We start from the raw sequence: 26,508 nt of genomic DNA on the forward strand, positions 1-26,508 counted from the left end.
AGCCCGTTTTGTATTATCACGTAATAGGGAAGAGAGTGTGGCAGATATGATACGCGAATTGGGATGGAAGTCATTAAAGCAAAGACGTTTTTCGTCGCGGCGAGATCTATTTACGAAATTTCAGTCACCAACTTTCTCTTCCGAATGTGAAAATATTTTGTTGAGCCCAACCTACATAGGTAGGAATAATCATCAAAATAAAATAAGAGAAATCAGAGCTCGAACAGAAAGGTTTAGGTGTTTGTTTTTTCCGCGCGCTGTTCGGGAGTGGAATGGTAGAGATATAGTATGATTGTGGTTCGATGAACCCTCTGCCAAGCACTTAAATGTGAATTGCAGAGTAGTCATGTAGATGTAGATGTAGATGTACTGGTGCAGGTCACAGTTGAAATTTGGATTTATTGTTTTCACAAGCAATATAACTTTCAATATGTATACACCTATAATGCTAAGCACACCTAATTTTGGGAACAGATTCCGACATGATTCTCAATGTTTGGCACCACTTTTTTCTGTAGTATTAATAATGTGCTTAGATTGGCTTGAGTTGTTGCACCCCATATTTCTACAGCATAGTTTAAATTTGATGAGAATAGGGCATGATAAGCAGTTTTTAGTACACACATGTCCTTACAATATTTGCTAATCATATTTATAGCAAATACATTCTTCGACAGCTTACATGCTAAGGAATAAATATACATGTCCCATTTGAGGCTGTTCTGGGTTGTAATTCCCAAGAACTTTGTCCATTTTTCCTTTTTTACAATGTCATTTCCTATGGATAATTTCATGTCAAATTCTATTTGTTTCCTTGTGTTAAATTCCATCATTGCAGTCTCTGAAGCACTTACATTTAGATGGCTTTCATTAAAATACTTGAATATTTCATTAGTTACACTGTTGCACAGCACCTGCAGGCTCTCATAGTCTTTGTGTTTACACACTATTGATCTGTCACCTGCATACAATATTTTTGTACAGTTAGGAGAATAATACTGTATATCATTAACATAAATCAAGGAAAGAAGGGGTCCCAAGACAGAACCTTGAGGCACTCCATACTTGATATCAGTAATTTTAGATTTGTGAGACCCACTGTTTGTTTTAAGCAAGACAAATTGTTTCCTACTGCTCATATACGATTTTATTAGCCCATAGCCAGTACCTCTGATACCCAGGTTCCACAGCTTGTCAAGTAATATGGTAATGTTGACACAATCAAAAGCTTTTTCTAGATCAAGGAACACTCTAGTTACCTACTCCTTGTTCTCTATCGCTGTTATTATTTTGTCTATTAATTGTGCTGCTGCTACTGAAGTTGACTTGTTTCTCATTAAGCCATTTTGATTTTCAAGTATTAAATTGTGTTCACTCGGGAATGTCAATAGTCTAGTTAAATAACTTTCTCAACTACCTTATAAAATGCAGGTAAGATTGAGATGGGGCGGTAGTTTTCAATTTTAGATTTATCACCTTTCTTGTAAATCGGGATTACTTGTGCTGCCTTTAGACTATCTGGGAAGCAACCAGATGCAATGACTTCATTTACTGCTGTGGCCATGGCATCAGATATGTTGTCTATGCATCTTTTCAGTGTACTAATAGACAATCCATCATAGCCTGCTGATTTTGTATTTTTTAATGACATTACTATGGTTTTGACTTCCTTGCTATTGGTTGGGGCCAAGTATACGCTTTGTTTTATTGGAATGCCTCTATATCTATGCTGAAGATTCTTAAAATGGTCACTGACAAATTTTCCAACAGAAGAAAAGTACTCATTTAAAAATTTGCAATCTGACATTGACATTTCATGATATGCCCTTTATGGTTTATAGTAAATTCACTTGTTGATCTGTCTTTGCAATCCCTAAAGCTATTTATTACTTTCCAAACAGCTAAACCGGTGTTGGTAGAGTTTCTTAACATTGTGGCTACATATTTACTTTTAGCTTCTAGATCTTTATAGTAATCCTGATAGTTCTTAAATTCTACCTTTAGTCTATTATTATTGTTATTATTTATCATTCCATATTGGAAAAGTCTAAGTTTCTCTCTTGCTGTTTTTACTTCATGATTTACCCAGTTATTTTTTTGTATCTTTTTGCAGTCATTTACTGCAAAAGTCATTTCTGGACATGAGACATTGAAGCAATAATAATGAAAAATCACTGAAAGTAATGCTGTTTTTTTCACCCCATTGTTAGCTTTTCAGCAAACTGTTGAAATCTTTAACATTGTCATCATTGGTGATTCTTTTTGTCACATATTGTTTCTCTTTTCTATTCACGTGAAGATTTTCAGCTTCTATCAATACCTGTACTGCGTGGTGGTCAGAAATGGCAAGCTTCAGAACTGATGCACTGCATGAAAAGTGGGACATGTCAGTTATAATGTTGTCAGTGCATGATTTTACACTATTGACCTCTCTAGTGGGCTAGTTTATCAGAAATTTTAAGTTAAAGTGAGCTAGTATTAGCATTAGTTTTTTAGATACAGAGTCATTGGACAGCAAGTCAATGTTTATATCTCCAGTTAGTATTATGTTAACCCAGCCATTTTTATTGCAGTGTTTACTGTCAATGTCAACAAGGAGGTCATTAAGAACATCAAAGAAACTATCTAGGCTACCAGATGGAGGTCTGCATAGGCCTATAATAATTAAGTTCTCTTTCCCCTACTTATAATTAATTGCTGCTAGTTCTATTACACCCTCAATGCTGAAAGCATGTACATCTGTTACACTGTAATTACTACCACTGGCTGCAAAGATAGCTACCCCAGCACCACGTTTCTCTTTTCTACTGAAGGCAGAGCAAAAGATCATGGAATGTGGCTTACATACACTAATTAGCTCATCTGTGTACCAGTGTTCACTTATAACTAAAACATCGGGGTTATAAATTGCTGCAATGGTATCCAACTTGTTGTGCTTATTGCCAAGACTTTGAAAGTTCTGCTGAATTAATTTGAAAGTGAGTTTGCATTGTTGAATGCTTGATGGACGTGTCACCCTACCAGAACCACTTATACATTTATCCCTAAAAAAGAATTATCAGTTGACAGAGTGGGTTTGGTATTTTTCACTATCCATTTATTCAAGTTGGTCTGTTTCCATGTACTGTGAGCCTGGGAAGAATCAGCTTTACCTGGTGTTTTCAGCAGCCATTTGTCCAATGTCGCCTGTCTATACCCATTCCTGCAGTCTTCTTGTGTTGTGGAGCACTCATTCTTCGAATGTGTGTGTTTTGAGAATACGTTGTTCCTAGCATTTGCAACGATTTCACAAATAATTATGTGTATAACTGACTGTCAAATGTATTCACAACGAGCAGTTAAAATCACCAGTGTTTTGAACAGATCTTTACAATGAGCATGACTAGTATTTTTGGTTATTATTCTTATGACTCTTTTCTGGAGTTTGAAAATTGTGTTCATATTTTGTGCATTTGTTCCCCAAAAAAGAATGCCATAGCTAAGAACTGAGTGTACATATGAATAAAATGTAACTAAAAGACACTGCATGTTACACACTGATGATAGGATTCTAAGGCCATAACAAGCTGATGACATTCTGTTCACAAGTACCTTTGTGTGTTCACACCATTTCATCTGAGAATCAATATTCATTCCTAGAAATTCTGCATTTGTTACACAGTCTATAGAGGTGCCATCTACATTTAATTTAACATTTTAATTTTTCCTCTTCAAACTGAAATTCATGGCATTAGTTTTCTTTGTGTTCAATGTCACTTTATTGCTTATTGACCAATCATAAACTTCCTTGAGAGTTTCATTTGCTTTCTCGGCAAGGAGTTCTCTTGTTTTCTCAGTGACTATAATACTGCTGTCATCAGTGAAGAGAATTTTTTCACCGAGAGTAACACTAGTGGGAAAGTCATTGATGTATATCAGGAATAATATTGCTCTAAAGCTGAATGTTACTATGTACTAGTTGATGGAAAGCAATGATACCATAAGCATCCTTCTGAATGAGGACAGAACAGAGGGAATTACAAACATATATTTTTGTGGCAGTTGTCACATAATATGTCAAAAACATATGGACAAAATTTCCTAAGTGCTACCTGAAGGCATAGCAACTAAAACAGTGTAGGGGTAGATAGATGCTGTAACCAATGTTTAGCATAGGTCTTAAATATTAGAGGTGTAGAGAAAAGGATCATAGATGGTGGAAAAGCAGAGAGTCCCAACGTGAGAAATGTGAAAAAATGGTGCTTCCAGAATGCGACTGCAGGCAAAACCCTAACATGGGGAATGATATGTGTACACGGAGTGGGAATAGTAATTCACTGTTTAACAGCATTTGGGCATTTGGGGAGGGGGCGGGGGGTTTGCTCCAGAGTCACTGCATGGTGCCACCAGTGAGAGAAGTGTAAGTTTTTATTGTACATGGGTTCACAGGTGTCTATGGCAAGTTTGGACATCATGGAGAATACGAGATTGGGCCCACCATGATGTAAGTTAACTGGTGTGAGTCAAAATGATGTGTGCTCACTGGCATCAGCAGTATGGAGGTTTTGCTTTGGTATAAGAAATTTCCGTGTTTGTATGGCAGTCTTGCCTCATTTTGGTGAGGGTGACTGTGCAATCTTAGGGTTAAATTTCCTGCTTAAACACCATGTTAAAATTGATTTACAATAGTGCATAGTGGAGCTGGATGGTATACCATTCCTTGAAAAATGTCACATTACTGCCTTTAATGTCTGGTAAAATACTTTATTTGTATAACCAGTTTCAGTTGTCTGACCATTATCAAGTTCATAAAAATATTCATAGCATCAAGTTAGGAAAAATGTAAAATCATAATTATCAAGTGATAAAACCATGAAAATATTGTCTGTTCAAAAAATTCCAGAACGTTGGTAATTTTGCACCAGTGGTATGTTGAGGCATAATGTGATTGGCATCTATGCATGTTTAATGTGTAATTACCAGAAGTTTCATTGTTGTACATTGTGCTTCACAGTTTGTGAATTTCGAGGTGGCAGAGTTAAAGCAGCAACTTGTCTGCATTAAATTTTGCATGAAACTCAAGGATACTTTTAGAGAGACACACCAAATGATACAGGAAGCCTACAGTGATGTGTGCTTATGCTGTACTCTGTGTTATGAATGGTTCATATGATTTAAAATTCCCAGGCAGAAGTTAAAGATGACCCTTGTTCAGGACACCCTTCAATATCTATCAATGAGACACATCAGGAACATCAATGAAATTTTGCATGCCAATTGAAGACTGACCATCCAAGAGATCACAGAAGAATGTAACATTTCAGTTGGATCACATCATGAATTCCTGACACAGGATCTTAGAATGCATTGTGTTGCCACCAGATTCATCCCACAGCTCGTAAGTCAAGAGCAGGAAGACCTTCGCCTCACAATATATGAAGAGCCTTTGAGTCGCACAGATAAGAACAAGATGTTCCTTAAGAGAATCATAATTAGTAATGAGACATGAGTCTACGGTTATGATGTTGAGACCAAGGTTCAGTCTTCACAAAGGGTCAGGAAAGGTTCTACAATATCAAAAAATGCTCATCAGGTCAGGTCAGCTATCAAAGCCGTGCTGATAGTTTTCTTTGACTTTGAAGGACGAATTCATCATGAACTCATGCTAATGAGTTCATCATGAACTCATGCTACAGGGACAAACTGTTAATCGATGGTACTATCAGGACATGCTGCAATTCCTGCAAGAAAATGTGAGAAGGAAATGGCCTGAAATGTGAGACACTTCATGGCTCTTGCATCATGATAACAAACCTGTGCATCCATCCCTGTTGTTCTGACTACCGCACAAAAAATGAAATCACTGTGCTACCTCATCCTCTGTATTCTCCAGCCCTGGCCCCTGTGGACTTTTTCATTTCCAAAACTGAAAAGCCTGTTGAAATGATGAAGATTTGCAACAATAGATGAGATACAAGAAAATTTGCAGATTGTGCTTCCTGCAATCCTGCAAGAGGGGTACCAAGACTGCTTCCAGAAGTGGAAACGGCATTTGGGAGCAGTGTATTTGTTGTGGAGGGGAGTATTTTGAAGGAGACCATGCACAATAATTGAAAGGTAAGCACAGAAAAATTTTGTGGCTATAGATCCAGAATTTTTTGTACACTTTTATCATATTGTAATATGAATTATGGTGTGAATCTATAAAAACTGTGCTCGGGAATGTATACACTCAGATGTTTTAACATGAATGTATGCACACTCTAATACAGCTCTTATAAACTGATGACATAATTTATATTATGATATGATAACAGTGCATTATTCACGATTTTATCACCTGATGATAATGATCTTATATTTTGCTTAATGTGAGGCTGTAAGTACTTTATGAACCTCATGATGGTCAGACAAATGAAACTGGTTGTATAAATAAAGGATTTTACCACAGCTCAATGTGGGAATATGGCATTTTTCAAATACAGAAGAGCTGTGGGGCACCATCTCCTGGAAGTATATCATTACATTTAGGTAACATGGCCTAGAATATTGAACTGCCATAAAGCATGCCCTAGATATGGTGAAAGGCAATTTATATGCATATATTGTCTCTTAGAATTGACTCGTGAGTTGAACTAACTTGAGCTACGGAGTAACAACCGTGGGCAAGCATAGGAACCAATCTGTTGGTAAACATATTAGTGTAGTAGAGCCACAAAGGAAAAGATTAATTCGATAAAGTAATGCCTTTCATACACATGATTTTGGAATGTTTAAGGGAGTTAGGCAATGGGTAAGTCATACAAACATCAGGATAAATAACTCTGGTGGTGCAGACATGAAATTGTCCAAACAGCTGACCATTATCAGATTGGAGATTTTGCAGGGAGGTGATTTAGATATGGGGCTGGAGAAGGCACTGATGGCGGAGGGCTTGGGTCACTTTGCAGTAGTGCCAGTTGAATCTACCAGTACATTGTGTTTTACTAGGCATGGCCTGCATCTCAATAGATTTGAGAAGCAGAGGCTGGCAAAGCTTATAGGTGACAGTGTTGTGGATGGTGGTGGGATCACTCATGGAAAATTTCCTCCAGTAGTTTGTGTTAGAGCTGCACCTTTTTTTAGATTGAAGTCAGCTAATAGGTATAACTGCTTAAAGGAAGTCCCTCCAACAAAGGAATCACCTTCAGAGGAGGTATCCAAGTAGAGAAGGAATCATTTCATCAAAACATAAGAGGTATTAGAGATAAAGTTAGTGAACTGCTTACAGATGTTGGCTCTGACATTATTGGTATATCAGAGCACTACTTAAATTATTTGACAATTCAGTGGCTTCCTTTACCAGGATATAGATTAGTTGGCTGTTTTTCAAGGAGTTCTTTGCAGAGTGGGAAAGTGGCTCTGTACGTAAAAAAAAAGTATTCCCTTTGAGTCCACAGATGTATCACAGCACTGCACTGAACAGCAACAGTTGTGCAACAACAGCTGAATTTAGTGAAACTAAACTTCTAATTATTGTTGTTATAGTTCTCCTAACTCTGACCTCCGAGCATTTCTGCTCAAGTTAGAGAGGGTTCTTGGTTCACATTATACGAAGTACCAAAAATTAGTTATATGTCATGACTTCAATATTAATTTTGTATATGATTGTGCAAGGAAAAGGAAAAACCAGTGTGAAAGGAAAAGGAAAAACCAGGTTGCAGGGGAACAGTAGCACAGCCACAGACAATATTTTTATTCATTCTTCATTACTAGATGGGTATTCTGTTAGTAAAAGAGTGAATGGCCTTTCAGACCATGATGCACAAATTTTAACACTAAAAGGCTTTTGTACTCAAACAAATGTTATATATAATTGCAAATTATGTAGGGAAGCTAATCCAATGGCAACAGAAAGATTTTTAAACCTCATTAAGGAACAAGAGTGGCAGGATGTATATAGTGCCAATAACACAGATGTGCACCAGTGTTAGTCTTAGTCATAGAAAAGGGGAATTTTGTGAAAATTAAGTAAAGGCGCGGTTGGGGAATGAAGTCTGGGGCCACTGACAGTGTGTAATAATAGTCGGCAGCCAGTAGACCAAGCAGAGTAAACAGGGCACGGAGCTGAAACAGCATTATTGCACGCACGATGTGTTTAGTGTGAAGAAACACCGAGGCAGGGAACTGTAGCGTTGCTTGAAGTTATTGCGATGTATGAGGTGGGGACACTAGGCCAGAGCCAGGAGGGTGAGGTGTAAATGGCTGACGTATGGGAATTTATCCCTGCCATAGTTTCTGTCTCTCTCTGACACTACATCAGAAGTGAGGGGAAAAGCAGTATAAATAGATGGGCAATTTTAGCTAGAGACAAGTGTATGTTAGGTTAGTCGAGAGTTGGGTTGGACTTGTGCTGGTCTACACTTATAGGGGCCAGTTTGGCAGCGATGTTGTAAATATTCTGTGTAAACCTGTACTTTATTTCTATGTACTTGTTCGGGCTGTATTCCGGCTTCGGGGACACAACACCAGGGCGGGACAGAATGGCAGCAGCGTACTTGGAGATGCACAGTCTACCTGAAGGAGGGCAGTGACAGCTGTCTGCAGCAGGTCCATGATGAGCCACGTTTACTTCCCACTTGGTGTACTGGGGTCTGGGCGAGGCATGCACTTCAGGAGACGCAGCAGCGCAGTGGCAGCACAAGAGTCAGCGGCAGGTGTTGCCATCCGGCAAGCACCACTAGCAGCAAGTTGCGGCACAGCATCCAGGAGGTCACAGGTTCAAGTCCGGTCCTGTCCTGGGAGCAGCGGCAGTCTGAGGGCCATGGGTGACCAGTACAACCACCTTTGGTCGGACAGAACAGGCCAAACAGGATGGAGGGCGGTGGGGACCAGGGACTGTAACAGTCTCCGGAATCACGGAAGGAACGGTGCCAGTCGCTACGCCTCAGCGAGCGGCAACTGGGTGAGCACAGCTTACTTCCATCGTTGGGTGGCCTTGATGACTGCAGCAGCGGTGTCGGCAGTTCAGGAGTGCTGAGGTGGCCGGACACGCGGAACAGCGCGCAGACCGCGTGCCGACATTACGCTTCTGTAAACTAGCTGAATAAAGCAATGCTTCCAAATACCGCTGTATCACTCTGCACTGCCCCTTGATGCTATTGAACTTGCTCGGTCTCCTGATGAAAAGAGATGCGGTGGGTCCCGGCTTCAACTCGGCCACCTGGAGTCTCGGGTTCGACCATCAACGCCCCACAACAGATGACAAATATAATGCTTTCCTTAACATATTTCTCATGCTCTTTGAGAGTTGCTTTCTGCTAGAACATTCTAAACAGGGTACTAACAGTAAAAGGCAGTGTGGGTGGCTGACTATTGGGATGATATCACATAGAAAAAAGCAGGAATTATATCAAAATGTTGGAAGTAGTCACAATCAAACTACAGTAGCCCATTACACACAGTATTGTAAGTTGCTTCAAAATACTATTAGGAAGACAAAGAGTATGTGATGCAAAAATAGAATAACTGATTCAAAGGCTAAAATTAAAACCATATGGTCAGGAGAGGACATACCACCTTAGACGTGAAAATAGTAGTTCCAAGGTTCACTAGCTTGCCATAAGATGCAGCAAGTTCATACACTACATGATCAAAAGTATACGGACACCTGGCTGAAAATGACTTGCAAGTTTGTGGTGCCCTCCATCAGTAATGCTGGAATTCAATATGGTGTTGGCCCACCTTAGCCTTGATGACAGATTCCAGTCCTGCACGCATGCATTCAGTCAGGTGCTGGAAGGTTTCTTGGCAAGTGGCAGCCCATTCTTCATGGAGTGCTCCACTGAGGACAGGTATTGATGTCAGTGGGTGAGGCGTAGCATGAAGTCGGCGTTCCAAAACATACCAAAGATATTCTACAGCATTCAGGTCAGGACTCTGTGCAGGCCAGTCCATAACAGGGATGTTGTTGTTGTGTAACCACTCTGTATACTTTTGATCACATAGTGTATGAATTAATACATGAACAGTGCCCATCATGCTATGAAAAGCAAATGAGATGTTCTTTGAAATTAATTTCATGGCTAGCACTGATCATTGATGGAACATCTTGATGCAGCTTGTTTGATGTATATTTGAGAAGTCAATATGTATGTTATAATTCAGCTTCATACCTTTTTTGGTTGAAGTTTAAAATGTAATGTAGCTTTTGTTATTTATGTGCAAGATCTGGAGAAGAAGAAATATTAGAAAATGAATAAAAGGTAAAGGACAGCTGAATTATTAATATGCCATGACCATACATGTCACTGTTTTGGATAAGACTACATGTATGAGGTACATAGACATCCAGATTGATAACAAAGTGAAGTGGCACCAGCACATGAATGACTTCCACTTAGAAATCTCTCTCAGTTACATTGAGCTGTGAATGGAATGGTCAAGATACTTTGAGTACTCTCACTGAATGCTGTCAAAGAGGTACATCTTGTGAGGCATGCAGCTGAGATCACAAAGCAAGAAGTTTGCAATAAGAACACTATGTGAAGTGGTTAACGAAAAATACTTGCAAGAGTTCTTCAGACAGTTGCAGTGAAAAAGAAGAGTGAATTTAGGACAGGGCAATTAACAGTCACAATCCTTCCAAGATAAAGGTGCCCTTACATCAATAATATATACATTCAACAACAGAAAATATATTTTTATTTAAAATTAGAGAGCAGTTTTAAAAATTATAAAAATTTAAAAATTATAATGTGTTAAAAATGCTTGCTGTGCACCTCTGTACGTTTTTGCACTCATGAAATCACATTCAGACTTTATGTAGAACTGTAACAGCTGGTCTATTTTTTCAGGGTATCTTCATACTGGAAGTATGTTACTTCAATGAAATGTGCAATCTGCTAGAATGAGAAATTGTCTCTATCAAAGGGAATGCTCATCATAATGTCGTATTTTTCACAGAGTTGGAATTATATTGATAATGTTTGTTATTGTCATTATAGCATCTCTCACAATTTTGCAGATTTGGTCATCAGTTGGATGTTGTCTTGTCCAATGTATGGCTCTCAGAACCAAACTAGATCATCTTCCAAGACCTCACCCAGATTACTGATTTTGCTCAAAAACAATGTTTCTTTATCAAACATAACTGAGTAGCACTTAATTAGCTTACGTAAGTTTTGCAGCATAATACATATAAAAAAAACATATAGTCATGGCCTCAATTTGTTAAGGTCATTTCTAACATGAACCATTACAAACTGTCTCTCCTACCAAATATGAAGTAGTTTTGCCTGTTCAACAAATGAAATGTGCAAACACTACCTAATACTACTAAATAAAGCTCATATGCAACAACTACATGGATAAATAACATTGTTCAATGAGATATAAGCACTGCTCTGCCTTCTAGCTCTATAGAGTTATACAAATGGGAAATTACAATTATGGAGTCTTGTGATAATGAATGAATGTCGTGTGACTAGGTCCTCCCGTCAGGTAGACTGGTCACCAGGTGCAAGTCTTTCGATTTGACACCACTTCAGCGACTTGCACGTTGATAGGGATGAAATGATGATGATAGGGACAACACAACACCTAGTCCCTGAGCAGAGAAAATCTCCAACCCAGTCGGGAATCGAACCCTGGGCCACAGGGTTGACATTCTGTCATGCTGACCACACACCTACCGGGTGCGGACTTGTGATAATGAGTAATAACTATTATTCTATATAATTTTCCTACTCACACATATAAATGATGGACAATATGCCTTGGGATATAGCTGGGAGTCAACTACAATCTACCTTGCAAACCAAACTATTTTGTCAGTTTACTTTCATATTCCTGTTAATATAAAACCATACATAAACAGAAAGTTGACCTACTTCTTTGCATAGTATCCGTTTTGCTGTAGTTACCAATATTTCAGTTGACTTAATTAATTCTCAAGAGTGTCTTAATGACATGCACTAGCTATGAGATTTTTCTCCTATCATGAGGGTAGCATATTACCTTAACTGTACAAAACAGCCTAATTTACATTACCTCAAAGCCTCCAATTATCAGCAAACCCTGTATGCCAAATTTCCGTAGCTGCTCTGCAATTTTTGGTAGCCGACGTCCTGGTAACGTACGCTTAGCACCAAGAATGGCTCCTCCAAGTGGCACCCAGCCTCTCACATCTGGCCACTCAAGCTTACGAAACTGTCAACATATAATGAACTGAATGTCACCACTCAACTCTATGAATAGCAAAATATAAAAAATAGAAAGTGGAAAATAGAAGAAGAGAGGAAGAATGTCACCTCACCCAGAAAACAGATTTAAAGTAACAACGATTCTTACACACTACTTAACTGTCAAATACAAGTGTCAGTTCCAGCACCTGGAAATACCCTTCAGCTTTTCACCATTCAACATATGGTAAAACTGGCAAAGGTCATATGCATGGAATAGTAACTCAAAGTGCCTAGACACAGCAGAATTCATAAATAAAATAAAATGTTATGTTGATCGTGATATGTCTGCCTCTATGGTAACCTGTTAACTTATATAACTGCAGCTTAAGTGTTGCTAATGGTTTTTGTTGGTGGAAGGATTGAAGGCAGATCAACTCAGTCTTCTGAGGAAAAATATGGAGCTAATTATTGATGCAGTATTAACGTAGGTAACAACTGGGAGCTCATTGTGCTTCTTCCATTTGAAAGTAGTCTCTCTAATCTCAAAATCAGATAATTAAAAACCAAACAAACAGAAAAATTTTATGGGCCTCTCAGGATTGTTCTCTTATAACACCTTACACAACTTTCCTTATAAATTAATTACATTACTTCCTAACACACTCTAGAATAATACATACAGACAAATCTACTGTGGTTCCTGTGTGTTTTAAGTGGAGTTAAATCCTGCTTTCTTGAAACAGTTAAAAATAGATAAAGAAGTCAGATCCATCCATGCTTCAGCTACACAGTCCTTAGCATCCAAAATTGTTACAGTCATAGATTTTAGGTTCATGCCATTATCATGCATAAATACAGCCTTCTGGACAAGTATTTTGTTTATTTCCATTAAATCAATGGATTATGCCCACATCTAATGGTTGAAGATCACTCATGCAATTAGGAGGCAGAAACACTGACTTAATATTTCTGAGCTCAGATTATCAGGATTTGCTGGACATGTGTTAAGTAGTAGCACTACTGCTCTATTTTTTGCCCCCATTTTGGCATCCAATGCATGCATGGTGGATGTGAAGATGGAACTGGTCATCCATGCAGTGCTGTTGGAATCATAATTAGTGAGCAGAGTTCTCAAATTTTTTAAATACCTTGACTTTTTAAATTTACCAGTTACCAAAAGAGGTAATTTTTCAGCACTGACCACAAGTAAAATGGTTATCCTCTGCTTACTCAGTTTCACACCATGGAATTTCTTACAAGGTCTGCACAGCCAGCCAGGGTAGACATTCATAGGAGTGGACCAATGACAGAATGCCCATGTCATACAAACATCCCTGCAACCAAAGAAATTGGTGCAAATGCAGATGATTTCAAGATGTGCTCTGCTCCCTACTGAAAGCAGCCAAAGAATTGCTCCAAACTCTCCTGCACATCCTTGTGACAGCAGTGCAGTCAGTCATTGTGGGCAATCACCAACAGGCAAGATCAGTGTGCTATACCTAATGCAATCCACAGATTAACAGTATGCGCGTTTCCTGCATACAGTATATGCCCCCAGATCAGACAGTTTTGGCAGTTCCTACGTCATGAGGCAGTTGACATCTGCCCCATCCAGGAAACTTTCCTGAAATATGGCACATATGTGAGGGCAGCAAATTTCATTTGCCAGCAAAATGATAGGCTAGCAGTGGGAGGAAGTATTGCCGTTTACATTAAGATGTCCCTCAAGCACCACATTGTGCAGCTACCACAGATTCTCACAGCTGTGGCCACTGTAGTCGCAGTAGAAATATAATCAGGCCAGAACACTTCTATTCCTATATACTGGACATCTGGGCGCCTTCTAGACCCTAGAGATTCTGAAGCACTGCTGTTTCTCTGTGGTAAACTCTTTATTGTGGGAGACTTCAAAGCAAAATATGCAGAATGGTGGTGGTGGTAAGTCCCTATGGGACCTAACTGCTGAGGTCATCGGTCCCTAGCCTGACACGCTACTTAATCTAAATTAAACTAACTTATGCTAAGGACAACACACACACACACACACACACACACACATGACTGAGGGAGGACTTGAAACTCCAACGGGGAGGGGGGGGGGGGGGGGAGGAGCTGTGTGAAAAATGGCAAGGCACCTCAGACTGCGCGGCTACCCCTTGCAGATGCAGAATGGTACTCCAGGATTACAAACACAAGTGGTCACTGCCAGCTACATATAGCTTGACAGCACAATGCCGTAGTTCTTTGGTGGTATGATTCCACACACTACCCTAGTAATGTCTGTTACCATCCTCACGTGCTCAATATCACAGTAGCGAGAGGAGTCGGACACCTCACTACAGCAATGAGTAAGAGTGGCTCTTTCATCTGACCACCTACCGGTCAATTTTGACATGGGTCTTGAAGGTATGGAGGCACATAAAAGATACCAGCAGCTAGGAAAGGTGAACTTGGAAGAGTGGGAAGAGAGTCTACTCTCTTGGTGTTATCCCAGATCCGAATGTCATTGGCGCAGACAACATACTGCACCAGCTCACAGCAGAAACGCCATGAGATGAAGACACTGACACTCTGTGGCATTATGGTATATCTGGCACTGATGAACACTGCTAGAACATGCATCCACAGTGGAGGAAATGCAGCCAACTGCCACATACATAGCTCCAAGGAGCATCCGAGGTAGAACCGTGCGACTCGCCTTGCACCTTCCTCGAAACTACCCAACTAAGACCTTGCATGATGAAATGGATGTCGCCATGATTAGGGCCTGTATAAAACAGACTGCCCAACAGTTCTACAAGACATCATGGCAGTCTGATAATAGGTTAATTTTGAGTCTGGGAAACTAGTGAAACAGAAGTAGGACCACTAGGTGGCCCAGCCTGCTAAGGCAGTGAGCTAGGAGTTTTAAAACAATGTATCACAGTAAGACTATACCAAGCCATTAGGAAAAAAACATACTCTAAGGAAGTGCAGGAACAGTTTCAAAACTTAAGACTGCACAAACAAGACAGTCAGGACTGTCTTTTTAGGAAAAGAACAAAATGGAGAAGAGTAGAATAACACAGTAGACAATGAAGTTTTTCAAAAAACCACATGGTAAAATACTCTCCTCTTTGCATGCTATCATTTGCCAAAATCTCATTCCTATGCCTCAAACCATTTATGAAATATGAGGAATATTGTGGATATTTCACTCTGGTTTTATCACTGGTGTGGTGTGATCGCAAATGAGTGTAAAATGTCAGATCACTTTTCTTGAAATTGGTGGTAGGTAGAGACCTCCACCCATGTCTAAAGAAAAATTCAGTATATTAGCTAATTTTGTATGCAGGCCACTTATTATGTAATATACACCAAACACAAGATCATAGTGACCCCTATTTTCTTTGCAAACCTTTTTCAAATTTAGCACAGTGTCTTACTTCCACATAAATATAACAATAACTATGGCCATTAACAACATGGTGGGCACATCACAACGAACCTGTCATATAAAGCTTCAAGTACAGGAAAAACCATTTTTTTTACCCAGTACCTTCTGTAAAATCATTTGAGAAAGACAGCAGGGGGTCCACCTCAATTCTGTCATTGCCAACCCACTGAAAGGTGGCAAAACACAATCAGGATCCACTTCTGAACAAACACAGGAACTCACCAGCACTTTGGATGAAAAATGGTCACAGCACATCAGCTGCAGTATCCTGTGCTGTCTCTACTAGGCACGCATTCTTAGATTGGTATGACCTGATGTCAGATGTAAACTTTCCTCCTCAAGATGCTCTGCAACATGATGACAACTTCCACCCTCTTTCTCACCCAGGACATCCCTGAGCCAAGTGACCTCCTTGTTGGCAACAAGCTGTAGATTCCATGCCTCTTGTTCTCTATCTACAAAGACTGCTAACTTTAGTTTCTTAAACAGTACTGTGTTACATGTTTTATTTACCTGAACTTTATAATGGTTATCAATAATAATTCTGCCATTAGAGCACAAATATCTTTTTAATGTGGTTCCACAAAAAACTTTTGCTTCCATGTTTTATTTATGCATTGGACATGATCAGAGCAAAGAAGAAAACACTCCTTTGTATGTGTTAGCACTCAGCAACTGCCTTCATGACAATCACAAAGCCAGTGGCTGAGCGCTGAAACACAAAAACATATGTGTAGGTTTCTCTCTTCATTGCAAATCAGCAAAGAATTACCTACTCCATGAAACCTTGATTTAAGTGATCACTGCTCTTTTTCTCATGTCAGTCTTCACATGGTACTTGCTGTATGAAATGCAATGTCAATCAGTATTTGTCCAAATACTGGTGTGATGCATTTCTTCATGTTAGTCTATGCTGTACAAATGTATTCATCTCTGCATAGTTATTGCAACCCACATTCTTGGCATGTCTCTGTAACTTTCTAACGCTACAGTTCCCTCCTTTAACACATTAACTATTCCTTGGTGCTCCCGGATGTGTACTATCAACCTTTACCTCCTTGTAATCAACTGTCAGATTTACCATTACATACCCTATCAGGAACCATATATATTCCATGTACATGTTTCTCTTTCAAGATTACTATTGCAATAACTTTGTTATAACAGTGTGGTCAGCTACGTATGCTTAACTAGACAAGCAAAGCATAACAGAAAACAACTTTCACCACAAGCTAAAACAACTGAAGACATTGAATGATGAATAAAAAATTACAGAAACACAAAATTTCTGAAAATAACTCCTGTAACTATGTGCTGTCAGCATAGCAATTGTTTGCACTGCTGAAGATCACTTAACCTATAACTTTCAGTTAAAAAAAGATTGCAAATATTAATTTAAAGATTTTGATTCTGAGATAGAGGCATCACATTTATATCCTGCCTTCACCTATTGTATCTCGTTGCAGTACCTTTGTAGAAGACTTAACAACTCACAAAGATACCAGTACTGTTAATCAAAAATAGTATCTCTTTGATAATATAATTGGATAGATAAAAAAGCTGCTCATGAAGGGGTGGCAGGAAAAGATACACAAGAAAGTTATGGTACCATGCAAGCTTCTGGAGCTGAAGGGGAAGGAAGAGGGATGAAGGAAAAGGATTGTTGAGGTACTGGAAGTGGGGGGAGTTGTGGAAAACTCATCTGGAAGCCTGTGTCAGAGGAGGCCTATTGAATGAGATGAGAAGGAAAGACTGATTGCTGAGGACTGCACTGGATGTGACTGAAGAACCTGAGAGCTCAAAGATGGAAGATGGGGTAGTTCTTTTCCAGAAATGCTGAGACTACAGAAAGTAACATAAATTTAGTACAAGTGGGTGCCAAGAATCAAAAACATGTTGTGACATCTGTTCCCACCTTCAGAGTTCTGAGAAACTGGTGTCAGGTGGAGAATCCAGATGGCACATGTGGTTAAGCAGGCCCCAAGCTGTCATGGCATGTTCTGGAACAGGACATTGTGCTTCACCCATATATACCCACTGTCTAAGCCCATTCATCCTAAGTGATAACTTGCCATTTCCACAACTTTTATGTGTTTACACCTACAGCCACTTGGCGAGAAGATGTTTTTTATATCTAGTTATGGTAAAATATCAACAAAAATAATCAATTTTTGAAAATATAATATAATTGGATAGTTTAAAAATCTACTCACCAAGCAGGGGCAGGAGAAAAAAAACATACAAAAGTTACTGAAATGTGCAAGCTTTCACATTCAGTGACAACTTCTTTTGGCAAAAAAGTTGAAGGGAATGGAAAAAGGATGAAGGAACAGGACTGATGACATTTAAGAAATGGAGAGGCCTGGGGTTCACGGCAACTTTTCCATAACTCTTCCCATTTCCTAAATCTTGCCAGTCCTTTTTCTTCATCCCTCTTCCTATCCCTTCACCCTTTCTCCAGAAGATGCAGGCACTTTTATGTTTTTTCTCCTGCCACTGCTTGGTCAGTTGATTATTTTATCACTCCAATTATACAGTAATGTTTACAGTTATTCTATGGAAGAGACTTCAAAAATGAATTTTTGTAAAGACAAAATATTTAACGATTTGCGCTCAATGGTTATCTGTTTTTTTATTTCAGTACTGTAATGAATTTTTCCATTTCCTGCATTATGAGATACATTGCTGGTGATCTTCACAAAATCGAGGTAACAGGTATGAAAATGAGGGTAAAAAGGACTGCTAAAATCACAATACTACATGTGATCAAACCACAATGATTAATGAATGTTGTCTTGTCAAGTAGAACTACTATGTAATGGATATTTGGCTCAAAAGTACTAAACATTTAGTTAATACTACTGTCTTTATACTAACATTTCCTGATTCCAATCCTTCAACTCCATTTTGGATGCCATATGTAGTTACACCTTTATACACATTGCACCTTACAAATGACCTGACGGCTGCATTCATTCCACAGGCTGGAGCTCCAACATGCATTACAGCCATGATAAATGACTGTTCACAGGAGAGATGTTTACACATTAGTCTTCCTTCAACAGCAACATAAGTAAGATTTGAAATGAAAATTTAAACAGAAATATTGTTACTAAATTTAATGGTCATAACAGAATATTTAATTTGTTTCATATTAATTTCATAAACCATTTTGAATTGGTATTTCATAACTAATAACAAAAATTATAATAATAAATAATCAAATAAAAGGTGCTGATTTAAACTGTAATTTCTGAACACAATGAAGATGTTTACAGCTTACAGCATGCTGGAATAGCTGTGGGTCAGCAATTTCAGTTCATTAGTACAACAAAATGCCAGAACAAATTTTAAAATGTTACTTTTTTATTCATTCAATGACTAGTTTCAGGCTGAGCCTCTTTTCAAATTATCATAACAGAGTCAAATACCATTTTTGACTAAGTTACAACAATTTGAAAATGGGTCTCGGCCTAAAACTAGTCATTGAGTGGATAAAAAAAGTAGAATTTGCAGTTTTGGACTGGGTTTTTGTTGTACTGACAACATAGATGTGTTTGAACATTATATCAGTTTTTGACTTTCGTATTTAATAGGCATTTCTAGTAACTTAGTAGAAGACAATAACAATTGCTGTTCACTCAAATGATCCCAGACACATAATTGATAGTTTTTTCCCTGTTATTACATGTAATAAAGAACCTAAATGAAAGTGAGAATTTGCCTACATCCAGGAAGGTTGGCACTTGTAAAAAGTAAGAAATCCAGATTTGAATTTTGGTCCCATCACAAAATTTCATTTGTCACTTCAGGGAGAAATAAATGTAATTAGGTTATGTTAGATCAAATACATCATTCATTTCCTAGAGCCATTATGAGGAATCCTCAATGATGTGAGACATGTCCGGTATGAATGATGTATATCATACTATTGATGCCTCTACATGGTAAAAAGTGAAGGACTGTCAAACCCGGAAAATGTACCAGGTTCAGATGACAGTTATCTGTCATCTCACGGCAACACTGACATGTGGTGCTGCTCCATTATACTGAAACCAGAGATTACTGCACACAACCAATATCCAAGTTATTTATGTGTGATAACCAGCATCTCATAAAGAAAACAAAAATAATCTGTGCTCCACCAGAAGGCTATAGTCAAGTCGATGTAAGAAGATCCCTGACAGCTAGCAGTGCTGTTGCCTATTTTCAACTGTGAAGTGCAAACAGCTGCAAGTGAAAACAGTAACTGTCTATAGAGCTGTGACAACAGTGAAACATCATTACAGAGACGTTTACAAAGTTTCATAAAGTGACTGATTGAGGTAAACTTTTGCTCCCAGCCCACTGCAACAGTTAGGTATCAACTTACGCTGTCTTGATTATAAGCATGGTCCTGATTATAAGTATGGTCCTATTGGAGTTGAAATGCCCTTAATTTTAACTGACCTTGGAACTAATTTACCAAGCAAATTATAGGGGGTTTAATGTGTACTGCAAACTCTGAATCACTGAGCAACTTGCCATTTTTCAATAATACAGAAAACCTTAGTAATTCCAGGTAATTGGGGCCAAGTAGAGCTTGCATTTCGGAAAACTCCAATTACACAAGAGTGACAATTTTAAAGACCTTTTATTTAAAAATAGATTCATAACTTGATGTTCATATTAATACTACAGTAAAAATTTATTTCATCAGTTACAGTATTAATAAGAGTTGGTTTTAGAAGTAATGTTCTAGTAGAAACTCAAACATTTACTGTAAACACATATGTATTGCATGAACTTCTATACAACTGTTACTACTGTACATATTTTTCTTTCAGAAAATAGAATCAACTGTATTTTATTTTGTGAAGGATTCTTAGCAGCATAGTCCTGCCACCACCGTATACGGCTAACATCAACACACAGCTCAATGCTAATTCTAATGCCACCATTCCATAACTGTGGCACACTTTGTTGCCACCAATACTGGCCTCTTCATCACTAGAATCTCTGTTACCTTATCTACCATATCCACAATAGCACTGTTGGTCACTTTTAACTAACCCCTCTTGGTTCAATCACATTTCCACTTCATTGTAGCCTGCATTTTCACACCCAGAAAAATGTCAAATGAGATCTAGCTGCTTTTATTATTTTTTTGTTTTCATTATGCTACTCTAAGAAACCTGACTCATCACTCTCAACCTGAGCAGACACTGCCAGACTGGTAGCAGGTGAAACAACATTAATGGCTAAAGTGAGTATGATTGTAAACAACATGTGCAGGTGCATCTCAGCAACTGATCACACTCACTCCCAGCATATTTTTGATTTTATCTTTTCTTTTTTTTATGTAGTAATCATTCGTCATCCATCCTGGATTAAACGGAGGCTTGCAATGCCTGGTTTGAATTACTGCATACAAATCTTTGTCAGAATGGCTTTACTTAAACTTAAACTCCAGGCTTTTGGTCTTGTATTTAACACTTACCCTGTGTGTACAAGAATTTGGATACCTCCATGGTATGGGAACTACTAAAAAAACACAGGACATTGAGATTTAAATGATGGTCATGATACAAATTTTCTATCATTACTTGTATTCAGATAGATACCATTACAGTGTTTAATCCTCAGGAGGGCCTATCCACTATGATATGATACAGAGAGATAGAATTTCTGCCTATTATTCCTGAATCATTTTGAACAGATGTAGTTTTTCTGAATAAACAATTTTTGCAGATAACTGATATTACAGTCCTATTTAAATATGTTCTCCAGCGCTAAGATTGTAATTCTGAGTATCCAGTTTTTGCAAATCCACCTCATTTTTTCTAAGGATGATTCAAAAGTTGCTGAATTGTGGACAAAACTGTTATTATATAGCTACAGAAAAGGTTCAGTTCTAAGCTGCTGCCACCTTGTAGCAAGCATAATATAGTCTAAAATGTTTACATATGCACGTGCTTCTGTTTTTTTCATAATCTAAAACTTAGTATTAGTCCAAAGTAGGGAATACAGTTATGGACCATCACATAACATCCACCATATGTCACTATCACCACAGTACATTCAGACAGATATTGCATGTAAGGCAAGCATCCTAAGTTGAATGTGACATCACATATCATCACACTCATCATTCCAATGACAGCAATGCTGTATCACTGAATCACATTGTGGTGTCAGTAGGTCACATCGACCACAAAAACTTGATCTTTGAACTCTAACTGCTCTGACAAGCCGCCATGCTAATGTTCCAGTCAGCCTTTGTACTTTGTAGAGTGTACATGTGTATCTTTCTTTGTGCTGAAATATATGTATAGACATTTATGGGAACAGTTTGTTGCGTATACAGTTATCCATATTCGCATTTCCCATACTGGTGATCCCGAAGTTTCTACATCTTCTGCGACTTCCGCACCGGCTGTGCGGAATCAACAGGTTTTACGTTCGACATCATGGCTGCCTCACCCAACGTTTTATAAGAGGATTTGGAGGCTCAGCTACTACTACCAGGCCACTCCAATCCCCTGCCAATGGTTGTTTCGCTGCTAACGGACAGTGATTCGCGATCTCCAATGAAGTTAACCTCAAACTTTGCACCTCTACAATGGCCAAGTGTTACGCTGTTACCTCAAACAATGGACTCGGGTTTCGTGTCACCAGACCGTGCACGCCAACATGTGAAAGGTGAAGTGGATGATTTCCACAATTGTGCAACAATCAATCGCTTGTGTAGTGTTCAAAGGGACCAAAATTTGCACACATGCTTTGATCCTCTATGCTCTGCGACATCGGTTATAGTAGTGCCATGTGCAATGCCGCCATTCGTGCAACACGCACATGCGATCAACTGCTATCAAGCTATGCCAGTTTTGCCTTCCTCACAATTTAATAACGGACATTTTTATACATCAAGTTCGCCAGGCTCAACCACCAGATCTGTCGCCCAGTTTCTCGACCACGTGGGTTCGAGCACACCCGATGGCGCTTCGCCATCCAGGAACGTTGTACCATGACAATGTGACTGCCAGCAAGTTTCACCAGTGATTTATGGTCTTACCACATAGGGTGCATTTCCAATGTACACAGAAAACTCTCGCTGTTGCCACACCAAGTACCAAACCACCCCCCTCCCCCTTCCCGCCCCCTCCCCCCCTTACTCACAGCGGCTCCCTACTTTGGACTAATACAAGGTTTTAGATTATGAAAAAACAGAAGCATGTGCACATGTAAACATTTTAGACTATATTGTGCTTGCTACAAGGTGGCGGCAGCTTAGAACTGGACGTTTTCTGCAGCTATATAATAACAGTTTTGTTCACAATTCAGCAACTCCTTCCACAGTACCGTCTACGCTTGCCGTGCCGGCCCTCTGCGGCATTTCCGAGGTGGACAAATTAAGTACTGTGCCTTTATACTCCGGTACAGTTTACTGGCCTACCTCACATGCCGCTCATTCATTCATTCCCATGGTACTGACCGTGCATGCCGTATCGTGCTTCCATGACTCAGCAGGGACATTGCAACCGGCCATTGGGTTACAGGACAGCCTATCCTACCACAGGACAGCAGGCCTTCCAACATACGCCGAAGCCACCCCCCCCCCCCCCCTTTCCACCAACCGTCTGCTGAAGCTACCTCCTTTATACGAGGACAACCCCGTTTCATGGTTCACGCTTGTGGAGCACCTTTTAGAGTTACATCAGGTGACCTATGACAACTCTAAATTTCTATGTCTCGTCACGCACCTCCATGACCACTCACATTTAATTTGTGACCTCCTCCTTTCACCACCGCTGCTGCCAAAATACGAGTTCGCCAAGAAGACAATATTGGACCAACTCGCCTGCTCACCACAGGAATTAATAATCAAATTCCTGTATGAGGAACACCTGGGGGACCGCACTCCATCACAACTTCAGCTACTCGTGAGTGAACACACGATTCTGGACGTTACCCTGTGGGCGGTATGGTCTGCCAAGTTACCTACCGACCTGCAGATACACCTGCTACTGCACTCCTTCAGGTCTACCGGCTCTCGCCTTTGCATCGCAGATCAGCTGTATGCACTACTGTGACAAAAATAACCAGCACACCTCTCACCGCTGGTTGGCACTACGTCGCCTGTTTACCGGCCGTCTGTGGGCAGAGGCAGGGCTCGTTTCACCTCCACGCCATCTGCACCACTGAGCAGTACTCGTTCACTCTCCCCTCTTTCTGAGCACTCAAGAACTGCACACGCACCATACGTCCCCGTTTACATCTCGAATCAGATCAATGAGGACAAGCCTCCTCCACTGTCACAATCACCACCACTGCCACATCCGGCTCATCCATACTGCTGGGACCACAAGATTTTTGGGGATGAGGCCAAGAAATGCAGATTACCTTGCCAGCACTCAAACGCTGACCACAGGATCTAAAAGACACTGAGTCTTGCAGAGAAGCTCAAATGGGACCTCAAACATTGCAGTCCATCCACTTGTCCTCTCCTGAGTAGTCATTTATACATGACCGACATTTCATCGCGGCTTGTTTTCCTAGTCGACACAGGTGCTGACATGTCTATCATACCTACATCGTTGGCTCCTCCCGTTTCTTCACCAACAAAGTCACTTCTACACACTGTCAATGAATCAACATTACAAACTGTCGGCTCTGCTGAAGTTATGGTGCATCTATCTCCTCCTTTACATTTCCTGTGGACTTTTTACATAGCCAATGTTGACAAACCAATGCTTGGTATGGATTTCTTGTCCCATTAGAAACCCTTCCCAAATGTAGTCCAAGGTTCAGTGCTACACTACCCTTCTGACACTCAGATACCGTGCTCAGGCACTTATGCTCGTCATTCCGTTTCCGTCGCGACATGTGATTTGGTTCACAAGTGCTCCACCCTCACAGACAAAATTGTGACCTGCATCACTAATCTACTGTCAGAGTATGACACAGTGGCGCAACTCCGTCAGCAAAATGACAAGTTGAAACAACGCATTGCTCACACTTTCAACAAACTCACCACAGCTCATACCTCACTGCTGCAACTGCAATCCAAAGTTCCTTCACCTGATCGACCTTCATCAGCAGATACCAGCATGGACACTCATCAGGTTAGTTCAAAAACATTCATTGTGTTCAGTGATCTCTGCACCAGCCACATGCCCACTATGTGCAGTGCCATGTGTTTCAAACAGTGCTTCTAATGACAGTCACGCGCGCGATGCGTACATGCCCACCATGCAGGCAGCCGCCCTGTGCGTTGGTAAACATTCCCCCTCTCTCGCACATCAACCATGTGATTTGGCGGCCATTGTCATTCCCCACGTGATGCCAGTGCCTCTCTCGCCCGCGACGGTTACTCAAGGCAAAGCTAACAACAGACAGTCGCTGTGCATCCCAATCCTCTCTGTGCTACACATGCAGCTGATATCTCTAAACAAGCACGCACCACACTGAAGTAATAGGCATGTGACTTTTTGTGCTGCCTTTTCCCACTTGCAATAACAGCTATGCCTCATCGCGCCCCACTCATCCCAAAACTTCACATCAAGACGATACTCAGCCTTGTGTGCAGTTCTCAGTCTTAACCGTCACTGATGGAATGACACACCAGATAATTACCACTGCCAGCCCTCCTATTAGGCACAAGGTTAGATGCCTCAACCCCATTAAGTTGCGCATGGCCCGGCAGCAAATTAACGAACTTCTGGAGGCAGGCACTCTACAGCCACTGGACAGCAACTGGTCTTCTCCGATTCACCTCATCACCTAACACGATGGTTCTTTTCAAATGTGTGGTGATTACAGATGCTTAAACACTCGTACCATCATGGACAATTACCCAGTGTCGAACATAAACAATTTCATCCATATGTTATCGGGCGCCACAATCTTCAGTGTGATTGACTGTAAACATGCCTATCACCAGATTCCTGTAGCGCCAAAGACATCCCAAAGACTGCTATCATCATGCCGCTCAGTTTGTTCCAATACAACTTCATGCCATTTGGCTTAAAGAATGTGGCACAAATGTGGCAACATTTCATTGACTCAATCTTACAACAGTTCGAGTTCTGCTTTGCATACCTGTATGACATCCTCATTTTCAGCAAGTCGATTGAGAACTATGAAGATCATTTATCCCAGGTCCTCCAGACCTTGAACTCCAATGGTGTCAAGGTCAACAAAGATAAATTCCAATTTTGCCAGTCTTCTGTGACATTTTTTGGTTACACTGTCTCCTCAGACAGAATGCAGCCTCCCAGATCCCATGTGCAGACTGTCACATCATTGCCACCCACGGCTATGTACAAAGAATTCCGATGCTTCCTGGGTACTATAAATTACTATGTCTACCTTCTGCTGCCACCGTGTAGGCCCCTCTGGAGGACTTGCCCTCTGGCAAACAGACTTCGGGCCTTAAGCCAGCCCACTGGACTGAACCTATGTTGCAGGCTTTCAGGGTTCTAAAGACAGCATTAGCTCAAACCGTCGTACTCACCCAACCCGATCTGTCTGCTGAGTTGTTCATCGCTATGGACGCCAGCGACATTGTGGTTGGGGCAATATTACAGCAATGCAAAGGCGACACATTTTTAACCCTTCATTTCTTCTCTAAAAATTGTCTACAGCACAGAAGCAATATTCCACTTTTGATAGAGAACTTCTGGCATTCTACACTCCTGGAAATGGAAAAAAGAACACATTGACACCGGTGTGTCAGACCCACCATACTTGCTCCGGACACTGCGAGAGGGCTGTACAAGCAATGATCACACGCACGGCACAGCGGACACACCAGGAACCGCGGTGTTGGCCATCGAATGGCGCTAGCTGCGCAGCATTTGTGCACCGCCGCCGTCAGTGTCAGCCAGTTTGCCGTGGCATACGGAGCTCCATCGCAGTCTTTAACACTGGTAGCATGCCGCGACAGCG

At 40.3% G+C, this 26,508-nt stretch overlaps 1 protein-coding gene across 1 annotated transcript in view; it reads right to left on the minus strand.

The window, feature by feature from the left end:
• LOC126256905 (ATP-dependent 6-phosphofructokinase-like) overlaps positions 1–26,508 on the minus strand; it is a 408,122-nt gene that overhangs the window by 109,620 nt on the left and 271,994 nt on the right. The window contains exons 9-10 of the mRNA XM_049955523.1: positions 18,457–18,600; positions 12,010–12,168 (exon numbers count right to left, since the gene is read on the minus strand). Of these exons, the coding sequence (XP_049811480.1) occupies positions 12,010–12,168; positions 18,457–18,600 (303 nt within the window). The remainder of the gene's footprint in view (positions 1–12,009; positions 12,169–18,456; positions 18,601–26,508) is intronic.

The sequence above is a fragment of the Schistocerca nitens genome, chromosome 1, assembly GCF_023898315.1.
Source record: "Schistocerca nitens isolate TAMUIC-IGC-003100 chromosome 1, iqSchNite1.1, whole genome shotgun sequence".
Lineage (NCBI taxonomy): Eukaryota > Metazoa > Arthropoda > Insecta > Orthoptera > Acrididae > Schistocerca > Schistocerca nitens.